Source organism: Hippocampus comes, unplaced genomic scaffold, assembly GCF_001891065.2.
Source record: "Hippocampus comes isolate QL1 unplaced genomic scaffold, H_comes_QL1_v1.1 scaffold107, whole genome shotgun sequence".
In the NCBI taxonomy this organism is placed as follows: domain Eukaryota; kingdom Metazoa; phylum Chordata; class Actinopteri; order Syngnathiformes; family Syngnathidae; genus Hippocampus; species Hippocampus comes.
The window spans coordinates 1,193,108-1,211,249 of NW_017804846.1; the positions used below are offsets into that span (position 1 = coordinate 1,193,108).

At 42.4% G+C, this 18,142-nt stretch overlaps 1 protein-coding gene across 3 annotated transcripts; it reads right to left on the reverse strand.

Moving 5' to 3' along the window:
- Nucleotides 1-14: 14 nt before the first annotated feature.
- rin3 (Ras and Rab interactor 3) lies at nt 15-14,718 on the reverse strand. Of its 3 annotated transcripts, none has more exons than XM_019876334.1 (14): nt 14,397-14,718; nt 11,606-12,095; nt 10,874-10,985; nt 10,699-10,768; nt 10,269-10,363; nt 9,047-9,992; nt 7,128-7,302; nt 6,859-7,030; nt 5,526-5,647; nt 5,246-5,432; nt 2,854-2,985; nt 2,599-2,765; nt 1,306-1,420; nt 15-1,115 (listed from the first exon to the last, which is right to left on the reverse strand). In XM_019876334.1, exons 1-14 carry the CDS (start codon nt 14,429-14,431, stop codon nt 847-849), a joined length of 3,087 nt encoding a protein of 1,028 aa, XP_019731893.1. In that variant the 5' UTR covers nt 14,432-14,718; the 3' UTR covers nt 15-846. The 3 variants fall into 3 exon arrangements, with proteins under 3 accessions (XP_019731893.1, XP_019731878.1, XP_019731885.1); XM_019876319.1 differs by lacking the exon at nt 14,397-14,718 and adding an exon at nt 14,233-14,383; XM_019876326.1 differs by lacking the exon at nt 14,397-14,718 and adding an exon at nt 14,233-14,383 and having other exon boundaries at nt 10,269-10,360; nt 10,696-10,768.
- Nucleotides 14,719-18,142: the final 3,424 nt, after the last annotated feature.

Below are 18,142 nucleotides of genomic sequence, written 5' to 3' on the forward strand. Positions count from 1 at the left end.
ACTCACACACAGAATTTCTTGGTCTTGACTTTGGTAATGTAAGTACAGGAACTGTTTTGAACATCAGAAAATGTTCCCAATTAAATATCCACTCATCCGTTTTCTACCATTCACGGTGACCAGGATATGACATTTGGAGAGAAATAGGGTACACCCTGGACTTTTCACTCGTCAATCGCAGCCTTATTAAACATGAATTACATGAACAAAATGATTAACATTGCATTGCAGCATAAACAAAGTAGTTTTACAAAAAGGAGTTCCAGACCCCACGTATAGACAATTAATCACACAGCCGGCATGTTATGCTATATTTGAACATTGCACGGACTTGAGACTGACTGGAAACAAAAAGACATTAAAGGTCCCATTAAACCCACCTTCATGGTAATGCAATACTTTGAGTTTCTCCCAAACATAAATTCAAGCAGTTTATTGCTCGATTCCTCTGAGCTGATGGAAAGTTTTAGCTTTACGCAAGACGCTGGTGTGTCGTCGCCATCAGTCATTTTTTTTTCTGAGTTGAGTGGCCGTGTAGCAACCGTGAAGTAAGTGGGCAATCTTACGTCACAAATTCAAATCTGCTCATTTCTGCATGGCTTTGCCTTTCAAAGCCTATTGCATAGACGTCCAACTGCATAGATGTCAATCTTAAACCATGTCAGAATCATTTTGACCGATGTTATTCATAAACAATTGGGGAAAAAATACATTGCATGAGGCCTTTAAGATATTCTTCCAGGCTTCATCAAAGCATCAGGTGAAGCCAAATGTTCGCTTTTGCATTCAGCACCAGTGTTGCGGTTACAGAGCAATACAACAGCAGCTGCTGCGGCAGTGAAGCAATTACCAGCTAATCAGACATCCCTCTTCTTCTGTATTTTCAGTATCGACAGTTGAAATGTTTTGGAAAACGCTTTGTGGTGGGGGTCTCGGGGGCGGGCTAGTGGGACAGCTGCGGCCAGACCAGGCATGTTGGATTGATCCATGGTCAATGGGGTGATAGATGAAGCAATATGTTCCTGGTTGACATTTGTTCTTCACACTCAGTGCCAGCTCTGCAGCTGCCAGGGGCCGCCGAACACCATTTTCATAGATGCTGAGGATGTATGAATCTGGAGGACAGACAGAAGGATTTTTTTGGAAGTGAAGGAAAGTGTTACTAGACAATATTTTGGTCCCGTAATTACACTAAAGCATGGTAAAATATCAGATATAGAGTATTTGGACACCAAAGTATTACGCATTTAGCACTGATCTATTTAGGTTGTTCCACACACAGATTTGAATTTCAGTGACATCTACCTTGTTCAAAGCGTGCAGCACACTGTTCGGTCAGCTGTTGGACTGTGGTGGTGGGAAGGATGCCGAGAGTTTTGGGATTACTTCCAATGTCAGGAGAGCATACTGTCAAGAATTCCTGCACAACACCCATAAACACAAGAGTTACAACTATAAACATTTATGCAGTCAAAATAACATGCATGTGTTGTCAGATTCCAGGAACTGTGTTTCAGTGGTTCAAAACTACTTAGAAGGTATATTTGGTTCATGTCAATTTGTGTAATTGTCTGTTCATACAGCAAGATGATTTTTATCTAGCAAGCTACCGCTTTCCCAATATTTTAATAACTACTTTGGCGTGGTCGGCCAACCTTTTCCACTCAGCGAGCTGTTGTTGTGCCTTACAAATACATTTGTTTGATTGATTCGGTCGGTTATTGTAACATGTTGCTCTCTGATCTTCCCCTGTCGAGTATTAAAAGTCTGCAGTAAGTACATATTGCTGCAGCAAGACTCCTGACAAGGACAAAAAAAGTTTGATCATATTACTCCGATACTTGCATTGGTTCCCAGTCCACTCGAGATGCAATTTCATGGTTTTGTACTTAAAATATTACACCGCTTAGCACCTTCCTATCTCGTTGACTTGGTGGTACCGTACATTCCGTCGGCATCCATCGCAACCTGATCATCCTGGAAGGGGGATCCCCCATCTGCGACCCCTTCTCAAGGTTTCTCACTTGCATTCGGAGTGGCACTCGATTAATTTCTAAAACTAAAAATCTTTACTGTTGATGAGCCATTGAAATATGGAATACCAGTGTCAACATGATGATAGCAGCCATCGCTCAGCAGCGCCTCCAAACCATGAGGTTGGAATTGCGAAGCGTGTTGTGGCTGCCACAAAAGTGATTTCATTTTTTCCCCCAGAGCATTGACAGTTGGTTTACATGGGGATTGAGTACATTTGTGTCCTCCATAAACATGGATATACTCAACGCTTAATAGTGCTACAAACGCTTATGGCGGTGTAATTGGACAAACAGCCATGATGTTTTACCCATCGTTTGATAATAATAAAAAAATGTAAAAAAACAGACATGCACATATTTTGTCCGTATTAAAAAGATCATTTTTGTTTGGAATGCACCACCTATCACTCACTGATTGATTGATGGATGGATGGATGGATTGGAAAGTCTTTACTTTTTCTGTTCAAGTTATTTGGCCTGTATTGCCTGAGATAAACATGCAACCCTAGCCTTTAAATTAATTTTTTTTTTTTTGTGCTTGAGAATATGAGAGTATGTCTACCTGAACAGATCTTTGGTCCAACCATTCCAGGTTGAGCGTGCGTCGTCTCTCCCACCGTTGAATGGAGTCCTGAATCTCCTTACTCAGCTCACGTGGGCCTGATTTCTGCCGGTCAAACGTCTTAATGTGCTCAAGAGCGCCGTACGTGGTCGTCAAATAATATGAACCTACATACATACAGACACACATATTACAAACAACAAAGGTCATTGCAGGGGCAGATAGTTTAAAGGTGAAAGGAAGCAAATATTGTACCTTCTCCTATTGTTAGTGCAGGGTCCATCAACTCCATCATGTATTCCACATCCAGCAGTAAATTTGACAGATTAGATCTAGCCAGGACATAAATCATTACAGGCAGGAAGTCATCAGCTCCATGGGCCCGCCCTGTGAAATCATGCAGACTTTTTGTCACCACATTAGAGGAGAGTTGATTTAATTTCATGTACTTCCTGGTAGTGTAGTCACAAGACCAACATTTTGACTTTGATATTATACCTGCATATCGTGCCTTGATACAGACAATGAACAGATACTAAAAAAAAACAAAAATGAGTAAAGCACAGTGGAAGAATTAGCTGACGTCTAAACAACTTCCAATTCTTTTTATTTGTATTTGTTCAGAAAATTAAAAGGATTCTAATTAAAAGATTTTTAATTTAATAAATATATTCTAAACACTTTGAAACAATTTTGAACACAAAGCATTGGTCATTTTGAAACACTACAGAACATCCATCCATCCATTTTCTGATGCGCTTATCCTCACAAGGGTCACGGAGCGTGCTGGAGCTTATACCAGCTGTCTTCGGGCAGTAGGCGGGGTACACCCTGAACTGGTCATCAGCCAATCACGGGGCACACATAGACATACAACAATCCGCGCTCACACTCACACATTGCGACAGTTTCAAGTGTTCCATTAACCTACCATGCATGTAGGTTGATGGGGAGAACATGCAAACTCAACACAGGGAGGGCGGAGCGGGAATCGAACCCTGCACCTCTGCACTGTGGCCGACGCGCTAACCAGTCGATCACCAGGCCGCCACACTACTGAACATTTTATATTTATATCCAGCACTACAAAAAAATATGTTGTTTTAGCAAAGTTATCATGATCATAAATTACTAGTGTTAGCTCATCTTTGACTGCCTCAAAAGTGTTGAAAGCTAGCTTGCTTTTTTTTTTTTTATATCAACATATTTCACCTAATTTTGAGTAGTTTGGGGACATGCAGACAATGTTATATCCAATTTGTATGTTGCCAAAGAGTAATACAATGCCACAATGTCATCTAACCCTGAATGTGGGAGACGCATGGGGAGCCGTCCACTGGGATAAGACGGCCATCCGTTCCAGCGATGGTGGAGGTAAACAAACAACAGGCAGACGGGAGTTGCATTGCAGAGATGGATTTGATGGCAATCTTAGTTGTTCCCTCTGCTTTTCTCGACTCAAAATTATTCTGTTTGCTCTTTTTTTGTCCCTACACAGCCGCACACCGCTTCGCAAAGACGCCCAGTCGCTGGCCATTCCATTGTTTTGAATTTTGAATTTTTTTTGCGTATTTTTTAAATTCTTTGTAAGTTCTATCCATGTATCCATCCGTTTTCTAATCCGATTATCCTCACAAGGGTCGCGGAAACGACTCAGAGGACTACACCCACGGACCAAAATGCACCTCCGTCAGTGCTTTGTCGGTCATTTTTTTTAAAGTTTCCCGTCATGTGTCAATCGACAGCAAAACGGGCATCCGTCAGTGACGGACTGACGGACCTCCCACCAGTATTGACGTAATGCCCACCTCCGGTAACTGGATAGTCATCCCTCATTCTGTTTGGCTATTCGGGCAGCCAGCTAACTTTCTCCTCGTCACATATCATGTGACCACCGTACCTGTCATGACGCACAGGCGCATTAAGATCGCAGACTATTTTTAATAACACATTTATTTTATTTTATATCTTTTGTTGTATATATTTTCAATGAAATAAAAGGAATTAATTAGTTCAGTGATATATTGTTACTATATCGCTTTGATATTCATGCTTTCATTGTTGTTTTCCTGCTCACAATGCATTATGGTCTCTATGAATAGCTGTTGAGTGAAGATCGATGCTCACTACTTTTCCAAGTGCATTGTGGGTAACTTTGAGTCCACTACATTTTTTAGATATTCAGACACCCCAACAAAATGGCATAACCCCATAATAGTGCACAATATAGGGATGAGTGTGCACATTCGGACACAGCCATTGTTTTAAATGTGTTTTAAAAAATCAATTTGGACATCTACAAGCTTCAAAATACTTCCCGAGGAACATGACTCAAAGTTTATACCCAAACCAACTCTTATTACTAACATGGAATGATTACAATCACATGCCCTTTTATAAATGCTGTGGAATATATGGTGAGGTGTGTTGCCATTTTAACCTTTGCTGCCCAGGATCTTCAGAATCAGTAGTGCTGCCTTGATCTAAAGGAAACTATATTGACAATGGGATTGTTTCTTTAACCAATAATATTTCAAATCCGTACTGCCTCGATGACACACGTTTTTGCAGTGTATTATTATAATAATAATGATAATAATAATAATAATAAAGTGTGCATTTTTGTTTTAGTTTTTGGGGCACTTACCTGGACTGCTGACAGACATGGACTCGTAGATGATTTTACAGGCCTTGAGCAGGAGCTCAATCTTCTTTGGAGGAGAGTATTCAAGATGCAGATTACTGAGTTTCACGCTAATCTTCTCCATTGCAGAGGCCTCTGGGATGGCGGTGGTGACTCCCAGAGCTGTGGTGGTACTGCCGAGAACTACAGACTAATTTACACAAAATTGCACAGACCTCCTTTTAAAAGAAGCGGTTGCGCATGCGATGATTAAACCACACACATTAGAAATATGTTGCGCTACCTGGTTCTGTGCAAGTTGCCTAAGGCTGCCATTGTTGGTGTGCAGTTTCTCCAGACTGCGGTAAACAGGCTCCCTCAGTGGCTTCAGTACACTCTTACACAGAGCTGCTTCGACGATGCTCTCTGCAGGGTCATAAAGCACAAATCACCCTTCTAAACGTTGACCTTGCTGAGAGAGACATGTTACAAATCACAAGCATCTGTGATTTATTTATTTATTTTTTGCTTCATCTACATTGACCCATAACCTCCACGAGTGGAAATACTTCTTGATTAATTCATCACACTGGTCAAGAGCAAATTTTAATCAGAGATGACGCTGATTTAAAAAATCTCTTTGTCTGTTTTTTTTTTTTTTTTGTAGCGCTTCAGGTTCTTACGATTAATTTTTGTTTGTTAGTGTGACCAGTAAAAGCCTGCGCAATATGGATTTTACCAATTTACCAAAAAAATCCGCCTGTTTCTGAACCTAACCCTTAATTCATATACCGGTATATTGTATATTATTGTTCTTATGATATTATTATGATTAAAACGATGTGCTAGAGAAAAAAAATTTGAATCAGCACAGTTAATCGAGAAAAGTTTACATCTCTGATTAAAAAAAAAAAAAAAAAAAACATTGTTTACCAGTGTTATAAATTAGGGTGACTTCTTTACCTCAAATATTAAACCTTGTGCCCTCCTCATATTCACTAACCTTTGGACATATTTGTGGCTAAAATGTACATCAATCCATCCATTTTCTGATCCTCGCAAGGGTCGCGGGGCGTGCTGGAGCCTATCCCAGCTGTCTTTGGGCGGTAGGCGGGGGACACCCTGAACCGGTTGCCAGCCAATTGCAGGGCACACAGACAAACAACCATTTGCTCTCACACTCACACCTTGGGACAATTTAGAGTGCTCCATTAACCTGCCATGCATGTTTTTGGAATGTGGGAGGAAACCGGAGTACCCGGAGAAAACCCACACAGGCACGGGGAGAACATGCAAACTCCACACAGGAAGGCCGGAATCGAACCCAGCACCCTGCCGACCTGCTAATCAGTGGACCACCGTGCCTTCTAAAATGTCCATGCATAAACAAATAGTTTTAACATTAGACAATGAATGACTTTATTCTGCAGTGGAAGACAGGTTGAAGACTGGGGAAAAAAGTAAATATTGATGTTTTATGTTTTATTAGAGATGTGTTGTGCATGGACATTTTAGTGGGGATGGGGGTGGGGGGGGTCATAAAAGGTGCAAAATCTGTCCGTATATAATCCCATACAGTAATTTGTCTTTGCAAACAGGACAGCACAAGAGCTGAAGATAAACGACATGTGGCATACCCAGTTTGTCTTGTGAGAACTGATGCTGCGGCTCCATCATGGCCTGAAGTTCAGTACTTTGCAGCAGGTAACTCTTTAATTGAGTCATCATCTGTCTGATCTCCTGTAACAGCTCAGTGGAAGTCGCGTGGTTGGACATGGTCTCAAGGGTAAATGCTCGGTGCTCTTTCACCTACAAACCACACATGAAAACTGAACTTAATTCTTTGCGTTGGATATTTTGGAAACATGAACATGATTACTGGATATATTTAAAGTAAATCATTTACCAGGCTACCAAAATAGCTCAGGGGGTCTCTGGCCAGCTCCACAATGCGTTGGGAGAGCCGACGGTCGTGATTGATGAGACCGGTGATAACGGTAGACAGGCGAGAACGAGCTTTGCCCAACATGATGGTGGTTGGTATCCTCTTTATTTTGCTGCCGCGATTCTCTGACGGAAAACTAAAATAAAAAGACAGGTATGGTCAAAGTTAGTTGACATCCCAGGTTCTGTGTCTTGATACCATGACCCTTCCTCCTTCCCTCCACACACGCACGCACGCACGCACGCACGCACGCACGCATGCACGCACGCACACACACACACACACACACACAGACACACACACATACATCCGCATTGCAGCCAATGGGCAGGTGACAGCAGCACCTGGCGTGGTTGATGGTAACCAACGATCTGAGCCTGCAGACACAGTAGTGGGAAGCACATAGCCTAAAGCGTGGAGCATGGTGGTGAAAGAAGGATGCAGAATGAAGCTCTACCCGACGTCGCTCTACATCTCACATACTAAAACTTGGCCAAGGAATAAGAGGAAGAAGTCCGGAATAACTGTGGGACGGGGACTGGAAGCAGCATACTCGCTGTCAAAACAAAGATGGTGAGTTTTTGCACCCAAGTTTGATCTCAATGTGGACATTGAGACTCTGTATTTACTGTAAATGAAAAGCTGGGTCGGAGGGTGAAATATAGAAAACTTGAGATGTCACAAAAAAGATTCTTTCCGTGCCACTGCTGAATGCAGCCAAGTGGCGGAAATGTGCTCCCGGCAGCTTGTGCCTGCCGGGTCGTTTCTTCCACCACTACTATCAGCCTAGAGGAACAACAACCGGTGGGCTATCACTGATGACCAAGATGGCTTTCTGCCCATTGATGAGGTTGGAATGCTTCCTGCATCTGAGGAGGCCAACTGCCCCACAGGCGGGCCTCAAGGACCAATAATGCGGATCATCTCATCCAACAGTCGCGGGGTTGCGAGTAGGACACAGCGCTACAGAGTACAGATAGGTCAAGTCGTTTGGTAGTGGATGCATTGCGTGACGTTGCGTCCGAGCCTTCAAGAAACTTGGAAGTTCAAGACAAATTAATCACGCTACACAAGGATTTCCATTGAACGTGTGAGTCCATGATTGATCTCAGCATGGGTGCTGTTAGGTCGTACTGACCATTGTATCTATGCACTTAAAAGGGAAGTCTAACCCAAAATGTTCTTGACAGTAAGATGTACTGTACGCTTCCACTAGTCAAAACACGGCATTCTGATTAATACTACATTTATGCAATATGAGTTAAGCAGTGAATTTTGCTACTTTCTGTCAACTGAAAATGACATTACAGTTGCTCACGGCTCAGGTAAAAACGAATCATGGCTCACCTGTTTTCTGAAGCTGAGCCATGAAATTTCGAATCAATTAAAGTTTACAAATTATAGACATATTGTTTTTGATTGTGATTTAATTTTTTTAGTACTGACACAGCTTATACCTCCACCCATCCATCACCTATCTTCTGATCCGCTTACCCTCACAAGTGGCGTGGGGTGTGCCGGAGCCTATCCCACCTGTCATCGGGCAGTAGGCGGGGGACACCCTGAACCGGTTGCCAGCCAATCGCAGGGCACATATTGACGAACAACCCTTCGTGCTCACACACACACCTCGGGACAATTTAGAGTGTTCGATCACCCTCCCGTGCATGTTTTTTGAATGTGGGAGGAAATCGAAGTACCCGGAGAAAACCCACGCTGGCACGGGGAGACAATGTAACCTCCACACAGTAAGGCCGGGGCCGGAATCGAACCCCGCACCTCTGTACTGTGAGGCCGATGCTCTAACCAGTCGACCAGCGCACTGCCTACAATTAATACACTCAATTGAAAAAAATAAAATGAATGAATTATTGTCCTACTTATGATTTTGATCTTGCTCCAGATTCATCTCTCCTTCTTCTTCGGTGCTGCTGTTAGAGTAGGAGTCGGGATCTAGCATGGCGCCCCCCTGAGGAGAGTACAGTGACGCATCTGGTCTTGGTGCCAGGGAGGGAGGGCCTACTTTTGTCCCAGTGTTCTGATTGGCCAGTCCACCGTTTGGGCCATTAGGTGAGGATGGTTTCTTCCTTGGCTGAGGTATCGGTCGAGTGGGTCTCTTCGCTAAAATTTGAGGACTAAATTGTTGTTTGTTCTCTTCTTGATCCTTGCTCGCAGCTCTCTCTCTACCGCTCGCGTCTGACAGTTCAACACCCTCATCCACCAGAAATGTTTTCGCTTTCTCTCGTAGTCCTTCCCCTTCCTTTTCAGGTCCCATCCCAGGTTTTTGGCCCTTGTCCCCGCCATCTGTACTGTTCCTGGAGGAAGTGCGGCGTAGAGGAGCAGGGCGCAGCGAGGGGATGGCTCGACTCTGCGGGGGAACAGGAGGTCTTAATGGAGGAGGTGATGTCAACGCTGTCTTCCTCTCTTCTTTGTCACCTCCCCCCACCCTTCCTTCCTCTTTTCTGTCAGCTACAAAGCTTTTTTCTAACGGGGGAGATGAGAAGAGCAGACCCATCCCAGAGCCGGATCCCAGGCTGGGCGGCCTGGGAGGAGGCCGCTTGAATTTCATGTCCTGGTTCAAGTTAGTCTTGATCTGATTTTTAATGTCTCTGTTTTCCTTCTGGTTGGATTCTCCATTGAGCAAGTAGGAAATGATGCTTTTAGGGGTGTTGATTAGTAGTTTGGACTCGGTGAAGTCTTTTGGCTGCTTGGTTGGAGTCTCTGCCAAAGTGATTGGGTTGATATACAAATAAACCATGTTGGCATTCTGGTCCAAAACTAGGTTCTGTTTTTTTGTCTTCTGGTTCGTATCTGATGTCCAAAAGTCTGCAATATAGCCAAAGAAAAATATGTAACAGTTATCATATTTATATAAACGTAATATTGCATTTACTAGTAACCTCTCCGATTGACAAATCCATACCAAAAAAATTAAATAAATAAAACAACCAAACCTTCGATTTCTGTTTGTGAGAATTGTGGCCTACTTTTACAAATATGTCACTGTCTACAGTCTGTACGTATTACAATTTAAGAACTTTTCAGTTCAGTCCATCCTAAAATGTATACGATAGAACAACATACAGCACGTATCTGCAGTACCTGTACACATAGCAGAGATGATCTCCAGCTCCTCTTTCTGTGTTGCCATTGAAATAGCTTGCGGTAATTTCAGTGGTGCAGCCAGGATATCCCTGATTGGATTCAACAACAAAGATTCTGTAATTTTAAGAAGTAAGTCGTCGTAAAAAGTCTTTGACCATGAAATGCAGTAACAGATTGGATGGGGAGTTTGCCAACATGTATAAATTGTATCATTTCATTTCATCAGCGAAGGTGACAAATATTGTCACTCTGTGTGGAATACAGGCTCAATAATGGTGAAGACCTTCATTTTGAAAATTGAGTATTCAAAGTATTGGCATTAGTTGTCATTCAAAACTCAACAAATAGTTTGTATTTTTACCATTTTTACTCTGAAAATCGCTTTACTGCTACCAGTATGGCTCTTAAATTAAATGTTATGATTCTGCTGACACAGTAGAAGGAGATGAGTTTGTAGATATCATCAAAAACCAGCGCCGAACCGTCTAAGTGAAGAACTGCAGGGGAAAAAAAAAAAAAAAAAAAAAAAAACAGGCTGGTTCCGGAATGTCCACATTGACTGGGTTTGTATACAGTAGACACGAATAAGAAGGCGCTCATACATGTCTTGTGCTGTTTGACCTTCAGGTTGTGTATTGGCATTGTTTCCTCCTCCTCAGGCAGGCGCACCGACAGCATCATCCCGTGCTCCTCTGTGCTTTGAACCAGAAAGATCTGCAAGTCCCGGTCAGATGATGTCAAGTTGTAGAAAGTTGATGTGGAAGAGGAATTATATTTATAGACATTATACAGTAAATCTGAGTATCTGACACACTATTTTCTGACATATTATTTACCCGGAGAAAACCCACGCAGGCATGGGGAGAACATGCAAGTTTCACAGGAAGGCCGTAGCCAGAATTAAACCCTGCACCTCTGCACTGTGAGGGCAACGTGGTAATCAATCAACCACCGTGCCACCTACTCCACATACAAAATACTAAAATATGCAGTTTCATAGTAAATGTACTTGTCCTGAGAAAAGAATGCTTGAAAAAAAATCCTTAAAATACAATTTTTTCTCTTGTCCCACACCCCAGTGACCAAATTGAATTTCAAATAAAAGTTAACATGGAAAACAAAACAAAACAGAGCAATAAATAAACTCAAAGCAATCAACAGTTACAAAGTGGCAAAACTTGTTCCACTTTTCAGAGGGAAGCTTAATAATAGCAACAAGCAGCACTCCACAGAGTTTGCTGCGAGTTGTATTTGTCTACAGCTGACTATGGCCGCTTCCATTCCAACGTGAACATTTTTGGGAAGAGATACAAACATATGTGTGGGTGTCTCACCCCTGCAGCCTCCTCTCGCAGGATGCAAGTGATTTGTTCTTGGCTGAGTTCTTTGGTGAGCCATACAGAACTGCTGCCCACCAAGAGATCTATAAGGCTCAGCATTGGTGTTGGAGAGGCCGATGAGATGGCAGGGGGAGAAGCTGGGCAGGAAGGGGGGGGGGTTGAATCTACCTGGGGTGAGAGTGAAGAGACAGGAGCGAAGGAGGGAGTACGCTCACCGCTGATAGAGCTCTCGAGGAGAAGTGAGGGAGACACAGTGTATGGGGTCGGGGAGAGAGGCGATTGGAGAGATGGAGCAGGTGGGTTCGAGGAGAGCGGGGAAGGAAGTTTAGGAGTAAAAGGGAGTGACGGAGGAGTGGGTGGAGGTAGGGGAGGTCGAGAAGGGATTTGGGAGGACTTCGTGGTGGGAGGAGGAGGCTTGGGTCGACATGGCCTTGTAGAGGGGAGGGCAGGGGTGGTATGAGCTCCTGTCAGAGTGTTCGTGAGGCTGTGAAGGACAAACAGAAGGTCGTGAATTCCATGCTGGCAAGTTGTCCGCACTTCACTTTGCATTTGATAACAGTCAACCATTGGTTTCTAATGTTTTGTCATAAGACAAGTTCATTTATATCAACAGTAATCGTCGTGTATATAGGCTTCAGGGTTACAACCGAATGGTTTGTTTCCTCTCAAAATTTCAGTCACACACACACACAAACACACACACAAACACAGTTTGTTTCACAATACTTCCAAACATCTCCATTCTGGTAAACAGATTAACACTGTTTCTTATTCATGAGAGGAGCAGAAGCAGCAATATCACCTGACCACATGACTAACGAATGACTCACTCTAAACATCTCCATTCTGGTAAACACATTAACACTGTTTCTTATTAATGAGAGGAGCAGAAGCAGCAAATCACCTGACCACATGACTAACGAATGACTCACTCTAACTCTGTTTGGGCTCGACTTCGTCTTTAGTCACAGCAACATTTGATATAATTGGTATTAAGAGTACGGGTATGTTATGTGCAAGGTTATTTAAGTCAACCAAAACAAACGAAATAACTAAATTATTATTATTATGCATAAAATAACATAAAAACTAACTAAAACTACATTTTACATTTATAAAACTAAAACTCACTACAATTACAGGGAAAACAACCCTCGTTTTCATCTTTGGCAATTAATTTAATTCATGATCCTTTGGGGTTGGTTTTAAATGTATTTATTTATGTGTTAGCCTGAAAAAGGACATTCCAACAGTCAAGTCCTATTAATGTGTGTTGCACAGGAGCAACTTCATTTACCAAGCAGCCAATTAAAAAATATGCCATCAGATAGACAGACGTGTTGCGTGTTTGGCTCCACCGATTTCATCATACGTGTCAGACTTCTGGAAAGAATAGAATTGGACTCCAGAAACGTGAACACGGGAAGAATGAATAAAAATATTTATTCCCGAAAAAAACAGGTCGCAAGACCGACAAAGTACAACAAAAGTTGCTGGCACAACACCAGAATAATGAATAAACCAAAAAACACTTGCAAAGGCAAGGATCAAAATCAATGGGAATAGCTTGTCACTAAATAAACAAGGGCCGGCCTAGTGGGTCCAGTGGTGAGCGTGTCGACTTCACAGTGCAGAGGTCATGGGTTCAATTCCAGCTTCGACCTGACTGTGTGGAGTTTGCATGTTCTCCCCGGGCCTGCGTGGGTATTCTCCGGTTTCCTCCCACATTATGAAAACATGCATGGTAAAGTTCATTTGACGGTCTATGCGGAATTGTGAGCACGCATGTTTGTTTATCTATGTGTGCTCTGCGATTGGCTCGCGACCAGTTCAGATGATGGATGGATGGACAATATATGATAAATATAAATAAGTAATATCATAAAAATCACAGCTACAGTACGAATATGCACCACACACGGTATAACTGTGATGTAGGCATTTTATAAATTGTAAACTCTCATCAACAGAAAAAAACGTTGACTTTCTTATATGCAATGATAATCATTTTGAGATGCACAGATGCAAGTAAGAATGATTTTCATATTCACGTCACTGCAGCCTTGAAATCGGGAAGCTTTTTCAAGAGTGTCCTATTTGCGTCGTCGTGTGAACGACTTATGTTTTATTAGGTATGAGTTATTAGGTAGGTATTAGCAACAAGTATATGTCGGTGATTCTATTTATTTTGTTTACTGAGATACAAACACTCTTAAGATATCCCACAAGAATTTTCTACGGTTAAAATTTTGAGTTCAATGAGTGCCTTACGAAGAGGTCAATCACATTAAGCCATACTATTGTACTGCACCATCAAAGCTCTTAAGTTGACAAGTATGATGAGAAGGGAACTAACAATCCAGCACTTGTCTCCATTGCGTGTACATGACAAAGATTTCTGTCTCTGACCTGCAAGTGAGGGTCTTGCACAAAATTCTTAAGTGGCAGACATGGTCAAAAGCGCTTGCATATTTTCAGTGCGTATGAAACCATACAAAGTTCACGTCAAAACAAAGTCGACTCAATGAGATTACATGTTACAAACCTGATCTATGGGCAACAATGTAAAAAAAAAATGTAATGACGCAAACCCATGAAACTTGTTTTTTGTAGCCACTGACCTATTTATTAGTGAGTCACGTCTGTTTTTCCTGCCGTGGCTTGTTGACTTCCAAGTTCCACCCATGACTACTCTTTCCCTTCTTACACTTACAACACCCCATTGCCTTGTTAAAATACAGTTTGCTCACAAGATTTTCAAACAATTCACTGATCCCAAACTCACCCCGTTTCCTGAGAATCAGCATTGGCTTCCATCATAACTTCTGAAAGTTGACTGTTGGACTGCTCGGTAACCTTCTTTCTCTTTTTCTTTTCACTCTCAGCTTCACCCAAATCCCGCCTTCTCTCCTCCCTGGTTCTTCCTCTTGTTTAGTCAAAGCAGGACAGAATAAGGCAAGATAAGGGGAAAATAACTGCCCGTGTCAGCTCTGGCCTCAACTTCCTGAGCTGAAAGACAAACCGCGGCTGAGAACTGTGGTTTGGTCTGCTCTTCTGGTCTTTTTCATTCATGCTATATGCTATATAAGTGGATGTCATGACTTTCTTTCTTCTTGCGTCTTCTGCTTTTTGTACCAAATCAAAGGCAAATATCGATATCTATATTTATATCTATATATAGATATATATTCTATTTTATTCTCTGGACTCTGTCCTACATATTCAGCAGCCGCTTGTTCAGGCTCCACCTTGTCTCCTCCCCCACTCCTTTAAAGGCTTCCAGATGGATCCAAACTCACTCTTGTGGAATGTAAAACTTCATGTTTCTCTCTCACTTCACCTTCTCTGACGCACCCTAATCATTTCTCATTGCCTTGCTTCCTTTTTTTTTTTTTTAAAACCAATTGCTTTCAGTTCTGGGCTTCTCCTGCTGCTCTGCTAATCACAAAGTGGTTCTGAGAAACAACGATGTTGGTGCATATATGGTGGACACTGGTTTTGCAACCCTAATTTCAGATAAAAGTGAGAAATAATGAAGCTTTTTGAACCAGCGCACACAAGCAAGCTCCCTTGATTTTATCTTCAATGACTGAATGTTGAGCCACTGCTGTAAGCATACAGAGTTTTGATATGCATGTATGGTTCAACCATCTACACTCAACAGTGAGCATGTTGATTGTGCAGCTGCTTCCTGTGTAAACAGCAGCACTCATGCATGCTTGCAACATTGCACACATTCTGGCTGCATAGTTTCACCTCCAGCGAACTGCCACTGGATGGAGCAAAAATACAGAGACATGCAGTCATCTCAGCAACACTGAAAAGCATTCCCCTATGACAATGTAAAAAGTACATCTTGAATCCTCCAGTCACTGGTCACTGGCTAATCAAGGCGCCATCATTCACCAAGAAGTCATGAGAAAAAAATGCAAAAAAAGAAAAAGTAAAATGGGAATCTTTTCTAATATATTTTGAGATGAACAGGATACATTTTAATAGTTTATGATGAGAAAAATGGATGGAAAGGTGAACGACTGGTTAGCGTATCCACAACCAATTGCTTTCAGTTCTGGGCTTCTCCTGCTGCTCTGCTAATCACAAAGTGGTTCTGAGAAACAACGATGTTGGTGCATATATGGTGGACACTGGTTTTGCAACCCTAATTTCAGATAAAAGTGAGAAATAATGAAGCTTTTTGAACCAGCGCACACAAGCAAGCTCCCTTGATTTTATCTTCAATGACTGAATGTTGAGCCACTGCTGTAAGCATACAGAGTTTTGATATGCATGTATGGTTCAACCATCTACACTCAACAGTGAGCATGTTGATTGTGCAGCTGCTTCCTGTGTAAACAGCAGCACTCATGCATGCTTGCAACATTGCACACATTCTGGCTGCATAGTTTCACCTCCAGCGAACTGCCACTGGATGGAGCAAAAATACAGAGACATGCAGTCATCTCAGCAACACTGAAAAGCATTCCCCTATGACAATGTAAAAAGTACATCTTGAATCCTCCAGTCACTGGTCACTGGCTAATCAAGGCGCCATCATTCACCAAGAAGTCATGAGAAAAAAATGCAAAAAAAGAAAAAGTAAAATGGGAATCTTTTCTAATATATTTTGAGATGAACAGGATACATTTTAATAGTTTATGATGAGAAAAATGGATGGAAAGGTGAACGACTGGTTAGCGTATCCACCTCACAGTACAGAAGTGCAGTTTGATTCACACACACACACACACACACACACACACACACACACACACACACACACACACACACACACACACAAACCCACGCACACACACACACACACACACACACACACACACACACACACACACACACACACACACACACACGCACACACACACGCCATGTTGACCAACATTCATAATGGACCCTAACATGAACGAAAAAGAAAAATAAACTAGATATGAGCCAAGAGTGAGTTTCTAACAAGGAAATCACTGCCTACCTTAGTGGGAGACCTGACACAGTGAGGCAGAGACGCACTTTTATGGCGTGTTAAGTGCAGAAACATGACTATCGAAGCTCGCGTGTACCGTTTGAAAATGCTGCTCCTGGTGCCGCAGATTCCCATTCATTGACAATGCTATCTGTGAATTGCATCATCAGAATCATCAAAAACTCTATCTCAACAGCTTTGATCGCAAACTCCAATTCCAGACTGCTAACTGCGAACAACTTCCTGTGATGCAGGTCATGCGCCACCGTAGGTTAAAAGTGATTTTTTTTGGGGGGGGGGTGCTTCGGGTGCAGTGTACTCGAACACTAAAATATATAAAATTAATAACATGCAACCATCTTTTTTGTTTTTTGCCCCATTTCAAAAGTGATTTTTTTGGGGGGGAGGGGGTGCTTCGGGTGCAGTGTACCCGAACACTAAAATATATAAAATTAATAACATGCAAACATCTTTTTTTTTTGCCCCATTTCCCCCTCAACCGTTGCAGTCTCTTCTCCCTGGAGCCTCATTCTTCCTCTTCCACCCCTCTCATTCATGCAAATATAGCTTGTCTTCTGCCAATCTTCATTCCTCTCCTTTCCGCCGCATGCCTCCACCTTTCTAAATGTTCCGCCACCTGCACCCTGCTACATCATTGACCATGGGGATTCCAGTCTGTCCTCATTAGTCAGCCTATCCGTTACCATTACAAAGAGGAAGAGGGTTCGAGCTGAACCATGATACAGTCCAACCTCCAATTTAAACCCTTCTATCACACCGACAGCAGACCTCACCACCATTCTGCTACCCTCATATATGTCCTGTACTAGAGTACCCAAACATACTTCTCTGCCACTTCAGCTTCATCATGCAGTACAACAGTTCCTCTCTGGGTACTCTGTCATTGGCTTTCTCTTCTAGATGAAGAAAGAAAATGTAGCTACTTCTGACCTTCCCTGTACTTCTCCATCAACAACCTTGAGCCAAATAATGCATCTGTAGTAGTCCTCTGGGCATGAAATTATACTGTTGTTCACAAATACTTTGGTCCTGAGTCAAGCTTCACAATTACCTTCCCACAACTTCATTTTGTGGATCATCAACTTGATTCCTCGATAGCTCCCACAAGGCACATCAACCTTGTTGGCACCAGCACACATTCCCAACATTCCTTAGGCATCTTCTTACTCTCTGGGATTCTATTTAACAACCTGGTCAAATACTCCACTGCCACCTCTCTAGATGCTTCTATGCCTCCGCAGGTGTGTCATCAGTACCCGCTGACTTTCCAAATTTCATTCTAACTGCTTTTTACAAATCAGTGTTACTTCCTGGTTCATTACAATTGCCTCTTCCTCTCTCATTTTCCTCAGCCATCAACTCCTCAAAGCCTTCTTTCCATCTATCCAGCACACTACCGGGACCAGTTAAGAGATTTTCATCTCTATCCTTAATCACCCTAAACTGCTGCACATCCTTTCCATCTCTATCTATTTGTCTGGCAAACCTGCAATGATCTTTTTCACCTTCTTTCCTGAACAACCTGACATATATGT